The 18,434-nt window shown below is 42.9% G+C and overlaps 2 protein-coding genes across 2 annotated transcripts in view; one reads left to right on the forward strand and one right to left on the reverse strand.

Annotated features, from left to right (window-relative positions):
- col16a1 (collagen, type XVI, alpha 1) overlaps positions 1 to 2,370 on the forward strand; it is a 50,782-nt gene extending 48,412 nt beyond the window's left edge. The window contains exon 70 of the mRNA XM_076075367.1: positions 641 to 2,370. Within this exon, the coding sequence (XP_075931482.1) occupies positions 641 to 834 (194 nt within the window). The 3' untranslated portion in view covers positions 835 to 2,370. The remainder of the gene's footprint in view (positions 1 to 640) is intronic.
- A 671-nt stretch (positions 2,371 to 3,041) lies between these two features.
- Positions 3,042 to 18,275, reverse strand: col9a2 (procollagen, type IX, alpha 2). Its single transcript, XM_076075257.1, has 32 exons — positions 18,195 to 18,275; positions 17,021 to 17,095; positions 16,489 to 16,524; positions 16,316 to 16,378; positions 14,627 to 14,680; positions 14,334 to 14,369; positions 12,940 to 12,963; positions 12,755 to 12,808; positions 12,584 to 12,637; positions 11,076 to 11,126; positions 10,927 to 10,983; positions 10,773 to 10,826; positions 9,057 to 9,110; positions 8,867 to 8,920; positions 8,332 to 8,385; positions 8,172 to 8,225; positions 7,967 to 8,020; positions 7,807 to 7,860; positions 7,654 to 7,707; positions 6,754 to 6,798; positions 6,569 to 6,622; positions 6,424 to 6,477; positions 6,291 to 6,344; positions 6,139 to 6,210; positions 5,714 to 5,749; positions 5,538 to 5,582; positions 5,098 to 5,130; positions 4,816 to 4,962; positions 4,675 to 4,729; positions 4,327 to 4,515; positions 4,163 to 4,240; positions 3,042 to 3,762 (listed from the first exon to the last, which is right to left on the reverse strand). The coding sequence occupies exons 1-32, from the start codon at positions 18,264 to 18,266 to the stop codon at positions 3,557 to 3,559; spliced, it is 2,076 nt and encodes a 691-aa protein (XP_075931372.1). The 5' UTR covers positions 18,267 to 18,275; the 3' UTR covers positions 3,042 to 3,556.
- Positions 18,276 to 18,434: the final 159 nt, after the last annotated feature.

An 18,434-nucleotide genomic window follows, 5' to 3' on the forward strand; every position in this document is an offset into this window, starting at 1 on the left:
AGAAAAAAACACCAAAACTGTTGTCAATGCACAGACGATCCCTTCTCCAGTCCCATCTTATTGAGGCGCTTAACAATCTTCCACTAGATATTCAAGCTGACGCTAAACCCCTCTGTCAGAATTTTCTAACGTCACATAAATGATGCTAATTACAAAAGTTTGCGTTTGTTGCTCCACAGTAAATTACCAGCGTAATGAAAGTAATGTTGCATCATTCTTAGACCGTCTTAATTAAAACTACCAGGCTAATTCATACGACCCAAATCAACAACTGAGAATCCTTAATCATCATCTAATAGCTTTGGCTGAATTTGCAAATTTGCATCTGCAGTCACTTAACATGGCACGGTGTATTTATTTTGGGTTGACAAGTGATTTCAGTTTAAAAAAAGCAACCGTGCTCACATCAAATGACCAAAATAGGGTTTTAATGTTTGTGTAATAACTGCCCCATGTTCCCTTAGTACAGACATGGTAGTTAGCGCTTCATCTTTTACAGATTCTTTGGGTTATTTTGTACATATTTTCTTGTTTCTGCATTGTACTGGTACAATGTTAAATGGCAACACACTATTGCAGATGGAATAAAATAAACCTGAATAGTTGGTCATTACAATCTCTCTTCCTCCCCTTCTTTCAGGTGTCCCAGGCCCCCAAGGCTATGGTAAGATGGGACCCCCGGGTCCTGTTGGCCAGCAGGGTGTTCCTGGGATCTCAGGCTCTCCTGGGCAGCCTGGTTCAAAGGGACACGATGGCCGGTGTAATCCGGGAGACTGTATGAGCCGTCAAGTAGAGTACAGCCCCAAGGGCCCGCCTATCAAGGGCCCCTGGTAGAGGTGATAGAGTAGAAGGGCAGAGGGACTGAAGCAAAGAGACTTCGGAGAAGCCAAAGTTATTAAATCTGACGACCAGATGAAATGCAGCTTTGTTGTTGAATTGTACAGATTTTGACTGAAGTAAGCAAAAAAAACCCTAACATCTTTCTAAGAGCCCTGCTGGAAAGAGGCCTGCAAAGAAATGCGAGCAGCACATTTTTTTTGCATCATTGTCTTTTTGCCATATTGCCAATCCATTGCAATATTAGTCTTATTTTGGTCTTGCTTCTTTATTCTCACTGTTTCACTCCTTTTGTACACTTTCAAGCAACCGAGGGGAGGTGACAAGAATCACAATTTGTATTTTTTTTATTTTTTTTTTGTCTTTGTAGGATTCCAGTTATTTTAGCACTTTGCTTGCACCTCTCATCTCTTTGTTCCCTTCTCACACAATCACATTCAGAGTGCATCCCAAACTTTATGTCTTAGTGCTTGTGGTGTGTAAGAGGTTATCCCCAAGAAATGTATTCCAGTTCTGTAGAAACAGATGTCAAGAACTCACGTCCATGCCCTCTTTTTGATGAATTGACTGTTTTGTATATATTTATATTTATATATTGTGGCTTTTTCTACTTTTTTAAACAGATTTGATACAAGACATACGCATGGCTCGCCACCTATTTCTGATGGGTATTAAGCAACAAAAAAGCCAAAGGGATATTTTTTTATCTACGGTCTGTAAGCTTTTAAAATCAAATAATCTGTTCAGTTAAAGACACAAGTATTTATAAAAGAAGTGTTTTCACAAACAAACACAACTGTTTCTCTAATTGTGTTGCTAAAGTTCATTTTTGCCAGACAGCCACTTAAAGCATCTCATTTCTTTCTGTATTCCAAAGTAGCTGTAAGCTTCTGTCTGCTTCAACGGGAACTTAATTAGGAAAATATGAGCAATATTTGAGCCCATTTACCACAGGTACTGTAATGCAACACGCTGAGCACGGCCAGCCACGCAAGGATAAAGAAAATATTCTAAAAAGCATCACTAATGGATTTCGTAGAATTACGTGTTACTGTATTTTTGGGGTTGTTACATTTCTTACGAACTATTTTTTTATATCTGGAAGTCTGTGGACTATATCGCTACCGTCTCAATCAGCATTTTAAACTATGACCATGGTCAGACTTTTGTTTCTCAAACTAACCCATGGGAAATGTTAAAGTTAAAACTGAATTAAATTACTTTTGAAAGATGCATCATGTTGTCATTGTCAACCAGTGTTGTATCAAACACTAATGAAATACTGTCAAGACAATCGGATCCGGAGCATAGACCGGGACCTAAAGTAAAGTTGAAGTTGCAATTATCTTCTTCTCTTGTGTCTCTTTTTGTAGTTGATTTATATCTCCTTGTAGTTCTTTTACATGCCTTTGTATGTTGTTTTGCCTCATTTTAAGTAAACTACAAAATGAAAACAGAGGCTTCAGGGGGCCCTGGGACACATCGACATGCGAGTAGCGGAGCCGGGGATCAAACCGCCAATCCTCTGATCGAAGGACGGCCCTGCTCTCCACTTAGCCAGAGTCGCCCCGCAGCAGTTCTTGTGGAGAGACGTGGACGCATTGCATGGGACTTTATTAACATGCATAAATTAATATTAAAGATTTCAAATAAGACAAGAAAAGGAGCTGAAACTAAAGAGCCTTGTTTTCTATCCCGCACATGATACAGAAGAGCGTTGGATTTGATAAAAAGTGTATCTTTATTGGTTTGGGTTGACCCGAGAGGCCAAAAAAAGAACCCTAACAGATGATTATATTAAGAACAATAAATATCTGACACCCTGTGGAAAATGGACAGTGGCATAGGAAGCACATTTGGGCCGATTCGTCTTGAGGAAACAATAGTTATTTCTGTTGGAATGTTTTATTACTCGCTGAAATCAGTAACACAGGACTTTCGTTGGTGCATATCATAACCCATTCTTTCTCCTCTACATAATAATCAAAACACACATTTACAAAGATTTACAGCACTGCATTGTGGGAGATGGGAGTGCCCATCGGGATATGCTGTTGCCAGGCAACAAGCGGACGAGATCAAGCTAGTCGTTCGTTTCTAAAAATGAGACTTGGGGGAAAGGGGGGAGTGGTGTCGGGGGGGGGGGGGGGGTACATTTACATGTGGTAAATCAAGGATTTCACGACTACGTTTTTACAGTACGGTACAGTACGGAGTGTCACTTTCAATCATTTATTTGGTCATTTTTGTACACTTTTAAGACATCGGGTGTGACGTCTCAAGAGAGGCAGGGGCATTTCAACTTCAACACACATCTCAAACTAAATATTGCATAATGTAAAACCACTTAACGCGACAACGGTGTGATGGACATTTACCTTTTCACCGTGCTCGGTTCTCAGCTCGTCGGCGGTGAGACAACAGGGAGACGCAATATATAAATCTGTTCCTCTTTCACTGCTAGAACAGGGCTGGGGTATTTTGATGGGGACCGACACTGACATCATCCAAAAACACTACAGAATTCAGAAGGATGTGGGTGGGTGAGAGCTGCTGTTGTCATGGTGATGTGGGGGGGATTAAGATCAGAGTATGTCCCACCAGTCAAAACTTCAGGTCGTCACGTTTCAGAAGGGGGGCGCTACATATCCAGTCGCTATTATTGTCCCCTAACCCTTCGTTCTCGGTGGTGTCTCTCTGCTGATGGAGAGGCAGGTCTCTACATATTGGGTCCTTTGATTGATCCCGCCTCCTGTAGTCTTGGGGATGTGTATGCTGACGCAGCTAAACACATTGCCGCCTCGCAGAAGCCGAGGAGACCTGTCGAACCCGCCCTACCGGGATAACCTGCCTCTCCGGCTGATCCCTGAGGTCCTCTCTCGCCGTGCCTGCCGTTCCGAGCCACACCATCAACACCCGCGGGACCTGTAGGAGGTGAGGGTTCAACATTGGATTTTAACATGAATCCCAGGCTTCGAGATGACTAACAGCACTGAAGTTTTATGTTGAGAGCATCTCTCCTGACCCCACTCTCGCATTACACATGTGTTCTGTCTGTATGCATATATTTAAATTGTGTGCACAGGGGAGAGCGAGTGTGTTTTCCACTGTTTGAAGTAGCGTGCATTGTTGCAATCCTATTATATTCTCATTCAAGAGCATCTCTTGTGACTGGAGTTAATGACGCTTTTAAAATGCATCCGAGCAGCCTCCCCTGTGGCAAAAGCTGTAATGCCTTCAATTTCATATTGCACCCTTACTCATCTGAACCTTCAGTATTACATGCTGCTTTACATTCCATGTCTGTATAGGCTTCAGCTCTTACCTTGTATTCCTGGGGGTCCTGGTGCTCCTGGGTGGGGTTTACCAGGACCTCCTCTGTCTCCCTTTGCCCCTCTCTTTCCTGGGGAACACAAAAAAAAAAAGGGTGGTGTCAAATGTAGCCCAAAAAGCTATTCTTTCAACTGTGTAGTCGTCATATATTTCCACCTTTAAGTCCTGTGTTTCCAATCTGTCCGACTCCTCCAATCATGCCGGGAATGCCACGGGCACCAGGTAAGCCATGTGGCCCCTGAGGGCCAGCTGACCCCGAGGGTCCAGGGGGCCCGGGAGGTCCCATTACACCTGCTCCACCAAGCACAGCCCTCTTGGCGCTCACTGCCACAGCAGCTAGCCTCTCTGTATTACGGAAGAGAGACAGCATCATCACTTTTGATTAACTTACCTTTGATAATGGGCAACTGATTGCTCAGGAGATAAAAGTTGCTTCGGGGAATGGGCTAATCTAATCTCCACTATGGACATCAAAAAGGTGAATATTCAGGTCTGGACGCTCACCCTGCAACATCTTCAACACCACTTCAATAATATGCTGGTCAGATGCATCGCGTCCCTGGAGAACAGAAGAGGAGACTGAGCAAAGAGGAGGCAACTAACCAAGCGCATGAGTCAATATCAGTCCGTGCACATTGGACTCACTGATGATCCCTGAATGCCTGGCATGCCAGGTACTCCTCGCTCCCCATTGAGTCCCCTAGGACCGGGCAGTCCTAGTGGTCCCAGGTCTCCGGGTTTACCAGGGTCTCCAGCGGGTCCATTGTGTCCGGAGTCACCCCTGATTCCTTGCTGCGAAGAGAGGAGCATTACGGAGGGGTGAATGAAAATTGATGGTGTTAAAAGGAAAAAGGAAAACAACAAAAAATAAAGTAGGGAAGAACTGAAGAACAGGAGTGATCAGATTTCCACATAGCACAAGCTCACCTGTCCTTTAGGGCCGGGTTCACCAGACAAACCCTGTCACAGCAAACAGAGACTTTGTCAATTTCACATTCATCACTTGCATCTATCATTTCCGCCTCAGAGACACTCATTGAGCAATAATTCAAGGATGAATATTGTAAATAAAAGGCTGCTTCACAGAGCCAACGTGCATCATTGCCTCACTGTCATGTAAATAGCTCATTTGCCATCTTGACTATAACGGGGATTTGTATGCAAATTCAAAAGCAGACTACCTCTCCGTCTTAACTCTATGACTTTTTCTGCTATGTATCACTTTGCTTTGATGCCTTCGGAGCCAAATGTTTAAACCTTCTCGTCTAAAGCCAGCAAGTTTTAGTATTTTGTGTATTCAGAGACTTTTGTGGGTCTTTATAACAAACAGTTTTTAAACTGGTTGTGCGGTAATGTTTTTTTTTTACCTTATCCCCTTTCTCGCCAGCCAATCCCTCAACACCGGGGTCACCCTACAAGCCACGGAGAGAAAAAAGATTAAGAGGGGACAGAGAGCAGGATGAGTGCAGAACATATTTGTCAGCATTGTGGCTGAAATACAACGTTTCTGACAATCGTTTCTGTAAAAAAAACTGCAACTCACATCGTCTCCCTTTGACCCAACTTTTCCTTGGAAGCCCTGGAAAGAAAGATATTTTGAGTACATATAAATGTGTATAATGTCTAGATTGTAATATCCTCCAAAGAAAACAAGAACTAAATGTTGATTCAAGCCAGTGGCACCACAGATCACAAAGAAAGATGTTGTATCCTCTCTGAAACATGGAAGATGAGGATGCTCAGATTATCATTTATATTGCTTATTTATATTGCTTGCCTCATTCAGTGATTTACTCTGGATTGGTATGACTTTAATTCATGGGTAAACACTGCCCCCAATGGACAAGTCAGGGTAACTGAAAACATGTTCATCATTGCCTACATTCAAGCACATTTCATAAGGATTTAAAGTACAATCAATTTGTTGCACACACACACACACACACACACACACACACGCACACATACCTTGTCTCCCGTGGTTCCGCTAAGACCCTGGGCACCTGGAACACCGATTGGTCCTCTCTCTCCTTTGTTTCCCTGTTAAGATACGTTATAATTCATATGAGCTGCAGATGAGCTGCACATGACCTAAAAACAAATTCATAGAAGCAACTCACAGGTTTGCCGACAACTCCCTGTGGCCCAACTGCTCCTCGCTGGCCTCTGTCACCCTGTAACAGTCGGGGAAAGGTCAGAATTCCTTCATAGTTGCAGTTTAAATGCTTTCATGTGCTAATTCTGGATTTGTACCTTGGGTCCAGGAACTCCTTCCATACCAGCCTCACCAGGAAGACCAGGCTCACCCTAGGAGCATGCAGTTAAAGTGCAATTATTCCCCCTACTGCACAATATAATACATCTTTCTAAATGTTTTGTGTGTATATTTATGTGTTACCAGAAATCCGGGAGAACCAGACATGCCAACGTGACCCCTAGGTCCAGGCTCGCCCTAACAAGGAATAAATAATAAGAGAAAGGTATATATATATATATATATATATAAAAAAAAAAATGAAAACCAGGAAAATTCTTTTAAAAAGTAGTAAAAGTCAATTAAACATACGACATGAAATGGCCTACCTTAGATCCAAGTCCACCTTTTGACCCTGGGCTGCCAGGCAATCCCTGCAGACACAATTAACAAGACTGAAAATCGCTTAAAGGAAAAAAACAAGTTACATCTGCAGCTTGTTCTTTGACAGCATGGTGTACGGTTTATTTCATATTTTGAAATACAGACAATGAACCTGAAAATGCAACTAGTAATGCATGTGGATATATAAAGTATGTGCGTGCTGGTAGTGGGTGGTAATAATGCTGATGGCTTATATAATAACTATGAAAATAGGCCGAGCTGCAGTGTCAGCTACTGGCATACACCTTGCAGCAGGTTCCCTTGCAGTGATTCTGTGTGTGTGTGTGTGTGTGTGTGTGATGGTATATCACAGTGTGGCATAAAGAAGGGTAAGTTATGGTGTTTTAAGTTTGCAGCAGGGTTGATGTCGCTGCAATGACCATACAGCAAAGTGTGCATCTCATGCTTCATTACCCCTTAGTCAGAATGACGCACACAAGCGCAACCACACGCGCGCGCGCACGTGTGTGGCAGGCACGCACACGCACACACGCACACACACACACACACTCACACACACACACACACACACACACACACACACACAGTATACCCACTGGTCTGATTGTGATAAATCACTCGCGGTGGGAGGGAGAATGCTATTTCAAGGTGGTTTAAATTCTAAAACAGTGTGGGTCACAGGTTCACTGTTGTTTGGATGAGTGCCCAGAAAACAAAACATACCAAAATTTACTGGCTGCTTCACACTGGTTTTTTTCCCTGTCTGGTTTCTGGCCTTGTTGAATGGCGGAGGGGAACAGATTGACCCCCCCTACGTGTTCTGAGTGACAATAAGCCTTTAGAAACAGACTTATTTGCATGTGCAACACTGACGGACCACTCACCGCTGTTCCCTGAGGACCAGGAGGACCAGGCATCCCAGCCTGGCCAGGGCTGCCCTGATAACAAAAAAAAAAAACAGAACAGAAGAAGAATAAATTGTCAGATTTTACTCGGATTTAAGTTTCTCATCATTACCGCAGCTGGTAACAACTTACCTTGATCCCTGGAATACCAGGTGTGCCATCTTTCCCATCAATACCCGGCAGACCCTGAAAAAGCCGGCAGATGAGTCAGTGGACTTCATGTGGCACACTCTCTGAACACCGCCCGCAACTGTGTATGTAGCGCATAAACAAAAATTGTGTGTTCACTCACATTCTCTCCCTTTTTGCCAACCGCACCCTGTGGGCCCTGGATACCTCGGCTGCCCTGCAGAAGATAACCAAACCAGCGTCAGTGTATTTGCAATGCACATCAGGATCACTGTCACCCCTTTCGAGTTCTGCGGAATGTATCATCTTTTTTTTTTGTCCTGCTTTGACAATAAACTTCAAGGGAAAACACAAGGAGAGTCACCTACTTTGTCTCCCTTGTCTCCTGCCTCTCCGGGTGGTCCCTGAGGCCCCTCCTCACCCTATAAACAACGGAGAGACTTTGAGTAGCTTAGGTGTAGTGTGGGTACCCGTTTCAATATGAGTAGTCACGTCTATTTGTGTGTGCTAGCATGTGTGTGTTCTTACAGGAGGCCCAGGTATTCCTACAGGTCCGTTGATGCCCTTGTAACCACGAGGCCCCTACGGGAAAAAAAAAAAAAAAGTGCCATCAATCACTTCAGATCAGGGAGGATGCTAAGTCATGGTAGTCTACTATTCATTGTGATAAAGGGGTAATTAGTGCTTAACTCACTTCACTAATGGGAGCTACACAGAAAGCCAGCCACTCTTTCTTTGGCACTAAGCCGGGGCGCTAACTTGGCTAACGCGGCTAATGTTAACAGTAAGACGGATGGCTACAGCGGATCATTAACTACAGATGGAGGCACCGTAGACCCAGACAACCTCAACTCATTAGAGGAGGGGAGAGATTTGTGTTAGCATCATTTCCATATGTCCCCATTGCTGGTAACGGATGATGCTTGTATAGTGGGGGCAGGTCTGGCAGTGCCTCCTTGGTGCTCCTCTCAGAATGAGGGCAGCTTTGCACCCAAAGAGAAAGAGGACAAAGAAAGTTGGATGTGACTGTGAAAAAAAAGGAAAAGAAAAAGGTGGAACTCACTGCTTCCGCTTTAGGACCCATCATTCCTGGATAACCTCTCAGACCCATCGGACCCTGAGAAGGAAGCAAAGAAAAACAGGGTGGGACAGAGACCAGATATAGAGCAAATGCTACAGTACTATGTTCTGCAACATAAGCCTGTTGTTCTAACTTTGACTAAAGTGACTAAAGAGTAGAATTGTCCGCATACCGGAGGTCCTGGGATGCCCTGTTCCCCAGAGATGCCCACTTCTCCCTTGGGACCCTGTTGGAGGAAAGGAAAAAGAACAGGCTGATTAGTTATTCTCTGAATTTTTATTTTGACTTCATGTCCACAGAGTTTGACCCAAGGAACTCTGAGCCGGACAGAAAAAAAACTGTTGAAAGTAGTCTATCGTGGCTGCTGGTTGCTTCTGATGTCTAAACTGCTCTTTGATGGTTGTATAATGTTGCTGGTCAAGCTTGTTACAAATCTAGCTCAAGTTAATTAGCCAGATAAAGCTAGCTGGTGAAAAAACTGTCAAACACCCCCCAGAAGCTAGTCAAATAACCATCATCGGGACTATGGGACCAAAACCCGTTCAAACTGGCTTATCTGTGTTATTAATGGAATTGGACATTTGGAGAAAAACACTCATTTGGTTTCTTCCCAAGAGTTAGATGAGAAGATCTGTCATGTCCGTTTCTTTAATTGCCAGAGACTGGTGGGGATTAGCTGAGATTAGCAGAAATAACTGAAAGAAGATAAAAAAAAAAAATACCAACACCTCTAAAGCTTCTTAATTAACTCTAAAAAAGAACAAGGTGTGGTTTTCTGTAACTATTTCTAAGCCAGGCAAACAACGAACTAAGACTCCAGAAAGTCCGTGCAGCCGGCCGCTGTGTTACAGCAACAACTAGTGGTCCTTATATTCCTGTTTGTGTACAAATTCAACAAATTAGTTAATTCAGCCATTTTCCTTTAAAAGTAGATTCAGAGATCCTGAAGAAAGATTGGACTTAAACAGTCTTGTGTGAATCAGTCAGAGACACTTTATCTGTTTCCCCATTTACTGAGCCAGGCCTTAAACAGCTCGCATACTCTGAGGCGATAAATCGCTGAATTTGACAAAACACAAATTGGATTATGATCTTAAGAACAAAAAAAAAACAATGATGATTTTTTGAGCTGATCGTATTGGTCTACCAGCATCAGTGATCTAATTTACTACCCTCACCAGCTTCATGTCATGTCTGTCCAGTAACAAAGCTCGGGTCACGAGCCACTTTTAACTAGTCTAGTTTATTTTTTAACAGTCTAAAAATACATGTGATACTGGTCTTTCTATCATAAAGCATATTTATCATAGATGATATCTGGGTTTTAGCTTAAACAGCTTGTGGGAACGTAGACAGCTCGTGCTTGCTGTCTTGCTAAAAAGAAGAAAAAAAAGAGCAGCACCACAGGTCAACCTTGAGTAAAAAGCAGGTCTTCTAAAATACCGGTCTGACTTGCAGGAGCAGTAACTGGGTGGGTTGAGTGTTTTCGAGCGTCTAAGGCACCTTGTGTGAGAAGATCAGAGGCTATTCCTGGGGCCTGGCTGGCCTCTCCCTCGGAGCCCACTGTGCGCTCATTAGCTGTGCTTAATTCAGCAAGGTGAGAGGGCTGTGCGAGCCCCGACTCTCTCATCTTCCCCTTCATGTACCTGGCTCTTCACCACTCCTTTCATCTAGCGCGCTGCATGCTGACTGTAGGGCCCGGGCCAGGCCTGACTAATTGCAGCCAGATTAGTGCCAGTCCTGTGCCTCTGGGGGGGGGGGGGGGGGCTTCATTAAAGCTAATCCTCACCTCTGCTGGTCCTGAATGGTGGGCGAGTGTGTGACATGTGCATGTATGCGTGTTTGAGTGCACGTGTGAATCCGTTCTACAAGAGATTGTGCAGCTCACCGATTTTCCTATGCTACCCGGCTCTCCGAGAACACCACCACGTCCTTTGTGTCCCTAAAAGGGCAACAATCAGTCAGTAGGGTGTCATACAATGTTGTTATATAACATAATCAAAACTATGCTTATTCCTTCAGGGGGACTGTCAACTTCTCACCTTGATTCCCTGCAGTCCCTGGGGGCCTTTAGGTCCTGCTGGACAGTTAAGTGGACACTGTTGTCGGGAGACGGAAACACATGGATTATGAAAAGTGAAGTTGTGTCAACAAACAGATTTGTAATAACGTGGATGTCTTTAGATCTTACCTGGAAGTCTGCACTTCCCTCTTCTACACCAATGAACTTCCCTGGAGGACCCTAGATGGACAGACAGGTGGACAGAGAGGTAAGATGGATGAAGAAAGTCACCTGGTCACAGTTGAGCTCTTCTCTTTCTCCCTCCATCTTTCCTTCTCTCTGTTTATAGATTGAGTTGGGAAGTATCTGCACAGGGGCTGATGCATTCCTGCTACAATCAGATGAGACACTGATCTAATGGGGGTTTATTTACGCTACGATAGCACTAAAGCCAAACAAATGCACTCCCCTGGGTTTGGCACACAGGGGACTACATACACCACGGGAAAAAAAAGACTTGAAAAGTGTACCGCACGAAACTGTTTGTGGTATTTTATCACTTGCTGTCTGTTGGAACCTGGAACCGAGCAGCAGGGAGCTCTGGCTGTGTTATCATACAGTACATTCTAAAAGCATGTTAATTGCTGCAGAACAGAGCTCACTTCAACATAGGTTTGGCAGAAGTGATCCCATTCAATGATATAAGTAAACTGCAATTAGATTGGTGTAACTATATGCTTGATTGAGCCCATTGAGCCCCTGGTAGCTCATTTGTCTCTCAGCTGTTGTCACCAAATCTCACTGAATGAAAAACTCTTCAGATGTGCCGTGATTTACTGTGACATCTTTTGTGTGGATGAGGTTTGAGTTTATCCAAGCGGCGCAGTTTTATTCACTGTTAATGCATCAGCCAATAAAAGCATATTGCAGACATATTAGCATGTCTGCCAATACAACAAGAAGTTACAGCAAAGATATGCCAAAACATTATGTTTTGAGTAAGTAGTTTGAACACCAGAGGGAAATTACAAGTTTATTTGTAGTACTGAAAGATGAGCACACTAAAACCCAAATTAAGGGATCGTTATCAAATATTTTTGACATTATTTTTGTTTGTGTTATATATTTATGTCAAAAAAAAAAAGAATTTGGGCTATATGGTTTTCAAATCTTATGAAGTCTCAAATATTAATATCAGTGCTGTTATGACTGTTGATGTTACCCAGTTATTTTATACCCGAACAGTGAGCTGGGAGGAAATTATGTGGAGGATGAGCTGAGAAAAGCATGTACAGCATCTTGCAATCTCAGAAGATTGAGCGAGGACACTAATCGGAAGACCGGCTGTTTGATCCCCGGCACCACAAGACTGCACGTCAACGTGTTCTTGGGAAAAATACTGTGGACCACGGCATATCTTTGGTGTAGAGCTTGTGTCAGGGTGGACAAAATAACGGGGATACCTGCACAGTGTAACACGACACAGGGGGTAGTTCTAGTTGTTCTTTAGCTCGTGTTCAATGTACTGCAAAGAGAATGATCCTTCATCCATCCATACTACAACTAGGTACTTAAAAGCTCTCCAACCTCTTGATCGCAGGTTTTCCCAAGGCATGTCACCACTAACATCATCTTTTTTTCCATTAAAAATCAGAGCGATATATACCCTGGACAACCGGTCCTTGGCGGATACTTACTGGCTTGCCAGGAGGTCCAGGAAGTCCTGAAGGTCCAAGTGATCCCACGATACCCTAAATGAAGCAGAGGGAAAGAAGCTGTGATTAAGAAGGTAAGGGTAAAGTAAGACCTGCCTTTGAGATATTTGCAAGTCATGAAGGCGGAATAATAAACTGAAGATGGTGTCCTACCTTTGTACCAGATGGTCCAATTTCACCTGGCAGACCAATTGGCCCTGGAGCGCCCTAGATAGAGAGACACAGAGAGAGCAAGAAATAACAATGCATAGATGTCCCAGCAGCCAACTATGTATTCCCACACCTCAAAGCCATTAAATGATAAGGCATAGCTGTGTTATACGATGCAAGCTACTTACAGCCAGTCCTGGAAGGCCGGGTCCCTGCGTGGACAGAAGGGACGAGGGGTTAAACTACTGTATGACAAGTGAAACCAATCCGTCAAAGCATCAATTAACATTTGTGAAAGCCAATTAATAATGGCAGCAGTAATTCAATAATGCTAGTGTACAGCGTAAACAGTGCTCAAGCAGAGCAAAGACGCAGAACGCAATCAGTTTATGTTTGCTCCGTCTTTGCTTGGAATTAATTATAAAACAAAGTAATTAAATCAGTAAGCCTTCTTGGAGGAAGAACAGCCCACAGGGCAGGATCTCCAGTCTGTGCAGCATGAGGCAGCTGGGTGTACGAGACAGGACGCCCGTTAATGCTAAACAAGGGATTTAACTAATAGTGTTGCATTCAAGCGTGACATTGAATGACTCTGGACTGAATATGAAAGATGCTGTCTGATAGATGGACACTGAGCACCACCTAGTGGTGTTACAGGTGATGTGCTGGTACATCGATTGGCCTTGCATTTGCACGACAGCGGTTGCATTTAGTGATAATGTGTGCTTAAAATGCGAATCCTTGATGGCATCTTTCTTCTTTATTAAGGAATGTGTAGAAAATACGGCTCATGTCATCTGTAGAAGGCGTCACATCTGGGTAAGCTAAATCCAAAAGGGGGGCACAGCTGGTCAGGCATTCAGGCATGGAGAGAAAAGGACTCGGGAGGTTGCCTTATGAGACCAGCTGGGTTACAATATGTTTGTTAGGGAAATGACGAGGCATTAAACAATGTCGAATTATGCCCGTCATAACTCATCTTCATAAGTACCATGACAACCTTGTGCGATAAAAAGTGATCTAATTAGTCATAATGTACCTTTCAGGTATATAAATAGGCAAGTATATTTACCAAATTACTACACTTAGCTCCCTGCTGGTCATTTTATGCCATTACTACTTCTGTACTTTACATTAAAAAGCAACAACATATAAGCTAATATAATGAACCCAAAAAAGGCAAACGTATCAAATATTTTGCAGAAGAGTAACAATTAGAAAAATATCCCAAAAATAAAATACAATTTTGTCCAGCAGAATGATGTAATAAAAACAAAAGTAGAATCTTGTGAGCTAGCCTGACCCCCAAGTTGGGACCTACTGGACCAAACTAAACTGTATGTAAAGTACTTAAAACTAGCCTCACCCCGGCCAGTAAAATGCTACTTCTGCGTGGACACATCGGTAACAATCTAATAATGTAACATAATTACATTAAAAACATAGCACTCAAATAGTACTTTTACTGAGTATTTCTTCCACTACTGTGTGTACAGCATAAGACATTCATTCAAAATGTTGGATTTTTACTCATCGTACTTTATATTAGCAAAACAATGATAGACAAAAAAATAGTTCTTACAGGAGGTCCAGGTTCGCCACTTGGCCCAGGTCCACCCTGCAGGCAACAGAACACAACAATGTAACTGTAGTAGTGACATCTTACACAACTTGATGACCTGATGCTCAGTTACTTATTCTCTTGTAAGCACGCTCAACATCACTATGACAAGATGTTGGGAACATGACCCAGAGACTTCTTTCTTGTAAAAGTGACCCTTGTTAAATATGGAAGCTTAGGGTTTCCACATAACAGCATTATAATGGTGCACTTGTTCTACTAATCTTTTTTCAGGTGGAGGTTTAGATACTTGCCTTAGGCCCAGCGCTCCCCATAGGACCTCGATCACCCTTTGCTCCAATCAAACCCTGGAGACAGACAGAGAGACTTGTTAGCAGGCCGATATGCTAGACATGGCTATGGAGGTCAAAAAAGGAAAAAAAAGAAACACGGAAGAGGTTGAAATGTTAATTATTCAGTTACCACGGGGCTTTCCACAGGTTGTATGGGACTTGAATTCACATTACAATTCAGCTAATCATACATTTGATCGAAGCTGACACTGTTCTTAGGTAATTAGGAAAACAACCAGAGATTGAGATTCCAGGGCGGATTACCGGCTAAATCTCTGAGGAATGCATGTGTGTGTGTGTGTGTGTGTGTGTGTGCTTCTGTTAGCATGTGACCAAAGGCATCGGCACTCAACCAACCAAGAGTGAAGCTGCAACGGAAGCTGCACCACAATTGAAGTAATATGAGGTAAGTCAGTTAGTGCCCCAAAGTTAAAAAATCACTTCAAACTCATCTGATTTTCTTAACCTCCACTTCCTCATTGCTAGAGATTGAATAGTTATTGATTTAGGGATAATGGGTTTCACATAAAGTGCATTAACCTCGTCATCTAGAACGTCTAATAATCTGTCCGCAAAACTATTAATTCAGTCCTCAAAAGCACATTTCTATGACTGAAATGGTAAAATACGCTTTAAAAACGTAATCCCTGTGTGACTTTGTTTAATTATAAACCTTGAAGTGGAAAAAGGGAGCAGTGAGATTAGAAATGCTTTAGATATGCCATTCAATTAAAAACAACAGGATGATGACTTTTGATTTGAAGTTATCACATTTTTAATGCCAACCTTACTGACTTTATAGTGACATAAAGGTACCCTGTGGACTTTTGTATTGTGGACAGTTTGGTTTACAGTGCATATTTGTCATCAAAATCTATTGTGTGCATAAGGTGTAATATTTCAAAAACATTTTCTACTTCATAAAGCATCTGCAAAAGTGGACTTTTGATTGTTTTGACAAACTTTAATGCTTCCGAGTACTAAATGTGCAGTGGTTGAAATCATCAGCTCACAGAGCAACAAAAAAAAACGACTCTCCAGTCAGAACAAATGTTTATCCCCAAACTCATGCTGCATAATAGTATATGCGTCGTCATGCACGTCATGGTGCAACAAGTGAGACAAACAACACAAGGAACAGCTCACCAAAGAATGTCTCGACAGCGCCTGTAGAAGTACTACAGGGTACCTTTAAACGTTGCATCTCATTATCTTTTTGCATTGTTGTGTTTCATAGCTGTTCTTGTCATATTATTCATAATAACCTACGCTGATCCATCACACAACATCCCCTCAATTTGAGAAAAAAAAAGTGTCACTATTTTTTTTTCTTACAGATTCGATTTTTACTATAGCAATAGATCGTGGCTCCAAACGTCCTTAGAGACATTTTAATATTAAAAATGAAGACATTTGGCAATGTTGCTAGATCTTGCTATTCCTGTGGGAATGTTTTCACCTTTGTTTCCTCAAGGTTTTTTTTTATCTTTTCCTTATTAGGCGTTATTAAGCTGATTTAACATTAAGCCTCTCAGAATGTTTCTTTAGGTAAACGGCTTAATATAATTATTTTTGCATTTTCTTGCAGTCTTACTCTCTTCCTTTCTCTCAAACACACAGCAAATACCGACGTCAAGTCAGTTCACTTACGTCAATGCCGTTCTCTCCCGCTGCTCCATCAAGACCGGGCTCTCCTGGCTCTCCCTTTAGTCCCTACAATGAAAAACAAAAAAGCGATATTGTCACGGAGAATATAGATATAAAGATAAATGAAATGCTAAAGGTTTTGTATTACACAATCTAACAGTCCAGTACAAACTTACTGGTGAACCAGGGGGCCCAGGTGGTCCATTGTCTCCCTGCAGAGAAACAGAGTGGAGATGTTGATTTGGTATTTGTTTGTTTAACAGTGGGAGTATGGAATATAGGGTATACTCATTCACAATACTCATTGATTTTGCCCATATCTGGCTCTATCTATCACCACAATGTCCTTCATCACTGATAAATATGACAGTAGACGGGTGAGATACGGGCAGTTTGTGTCCTGCTCCACTGGCCCTGCAGCCTCCATTTCCCACATATTTATACAAGCTGTGTGTAGTTAACCCTGAGAATATCTCAAATGTATCACATTACTGTGACACAGACTCAGGATTGAGGCAAGGGGTCCCTTCTCAAAGGCAACCTCTCTCTGCTGGGAACAGAGCTCTTTTGTGCCAATGTGTTTTCATTCTGTAGTGCTCCCTGCTGGTAAGACTCCAGTACTGCGGAGCGGCACAGTGTTGGTATTTCTCCAGCACAATGATGGTCTTTGTGACAAAATCTGCTGGGCAAACCTGTGTGGATACTCACATCAATGCCGTCTGACCCAGGCATGCCAGAGGGGCCTGGTGGGCCGGCCTGGCCCAGAGGTCCAGGTGGACCCCTCTGAAACACAGGCAGAAAGAACGTTTAAGACCGACAAGACATGACAAACAACAGATACTATCATAGTACTGTGCAATTTATTATACGTCATAATGAGTATTATGGTCACACAATAAAGGTGTAATACCAAAAGGTACAATTACATCAAAACATGCTAAAAATATTACACAAATAAGCGATAAAACACTATTAGCTAACTTGTCATATGAGGCAGGATGGAATTACATCAAATCGGTCAATTCAAGGCTACTGCATGCATTGTGTTGTATGAAAGCATCCCACTAAAAAAAAACACCAAAAAGGAACCAAAACAAGGAAAAAACAAAGGAATGAGGAGGAATGTGGAAGGAGGGGTCATGAGACTGAGACAGTTTACCCCCCACAACCCCCACAACCCAAAATATCATCTCAGAGGATCAGTCAGTCCATCAGATGTTAAAAAAACATTTTAAATCCAACTTTGAATTCTTCAAATGTGGAAGATGAATAATCCCAAAGAGTGAACGACGTCAGACGTCCAGTAGATAACATGTAGGTGTCCGTTTGAAGCGGGGCTTTGATGCTCAGTGGATACAGTTGGTGTGTGTGTGTGTTGTAGGCTGTGTGTGTTTGTTTGTGGCAATTGCTCACTGATTGAAAAAAAGAAGAAGAAGCAATTCAACATTTTCCTCCATTCTTGATTATTTTAAGCCAAAAAAAAAAGAACCCAGGTAACGGCAAACCCTTTTCCTTTAATAGTTCCCCTCTGTTACATCTTCAAGAGGTATAAGAGTCCACACCTGCTAAGGAAAAACAATCCACAGAGGATCCATAGAGTCCAGTACCACTTTGTCTCCACAGCAGAAAACCCATTATAGCTCTTTCTTCTACATGCATGCTATGAAGCCAGGTGATCATCACAAATAGACCTGTGTTGGTTCAACTCTGAGCATTTTGATCACTTCAACTCGCACCAAGACAAAACACAACTTGTAAAATCACCTCCAGACATCCAGCGCTCGCTGGCCCTTTCCAGGGGCCCAAAATACCCCCCTGAACCCCAGAATAAAAAGGAGCTAAGCCTGAGCACAGCAGGTCTTAAACTCCCCGGTCCACTCACCACTTGGGCCAGAGCCAGGCACAAGGTCTGCAGTATTACCCAGGTCTTCAGCAAGGCCGAGAGAGCAGCCATGGTCCCTCTCCCCTGTCTGTCTCTCCTCGGTTCACCAAATCCTCTCTTCTCTCGCCTCTTTCCGCTCCCTTACTCCTCTCCAGGCCGGCACAGAGCGCAACTGGTGGAGCAGAGCTGTCTGAGAGGCAGGGGTGGTGGGGGGGGGTGGTGGGGGCTCAGCCTCCAGAA

The sequence above is a fragment of the Anarhichas minor genome, unplaced genomic scaffold (genome assembly GCF_050575085.1).
Source record: "Anarhichas minor isolate MPS153535 unplaced genomic scaffold, ASM5057508v1 ptg000051l, whole genome shotgun sequence".
NCBI lineage: Eukaryota > Metazoa > Chordata > Actinopteri > Perciformes > Anarhichadidae > Anarhichas > Anarhichas minor.

What these genes read in the sequence shown, in the direction of transcription:
- col9a2 (XM_076075257.1), bottom strand. Translation starts at nt 18,266, where the DNA reads ATGGCTGCTCTCTCGGCCTTGCTGAAGACCTGGGTAATACTGCAGACC. An exon ending in CTGGTATTCCAGGGATCAAG is followed by an intron (nt 7,708 to 7,806) that starts GTAAGTTGTTAC and finishes TTTTGTTATCAG; the next exon opens with GGCAGCCCTGGCCAGGCTGG. An exon ending in AAGGAGTTCCTGGACCCAAG is followed by an intron (nt 6,345 to 6,423) that starts GTACAAATCCAG and finishes CGACTGTTACAG; the next exon opens with GGTGACAGAGGCCAGCGAGG.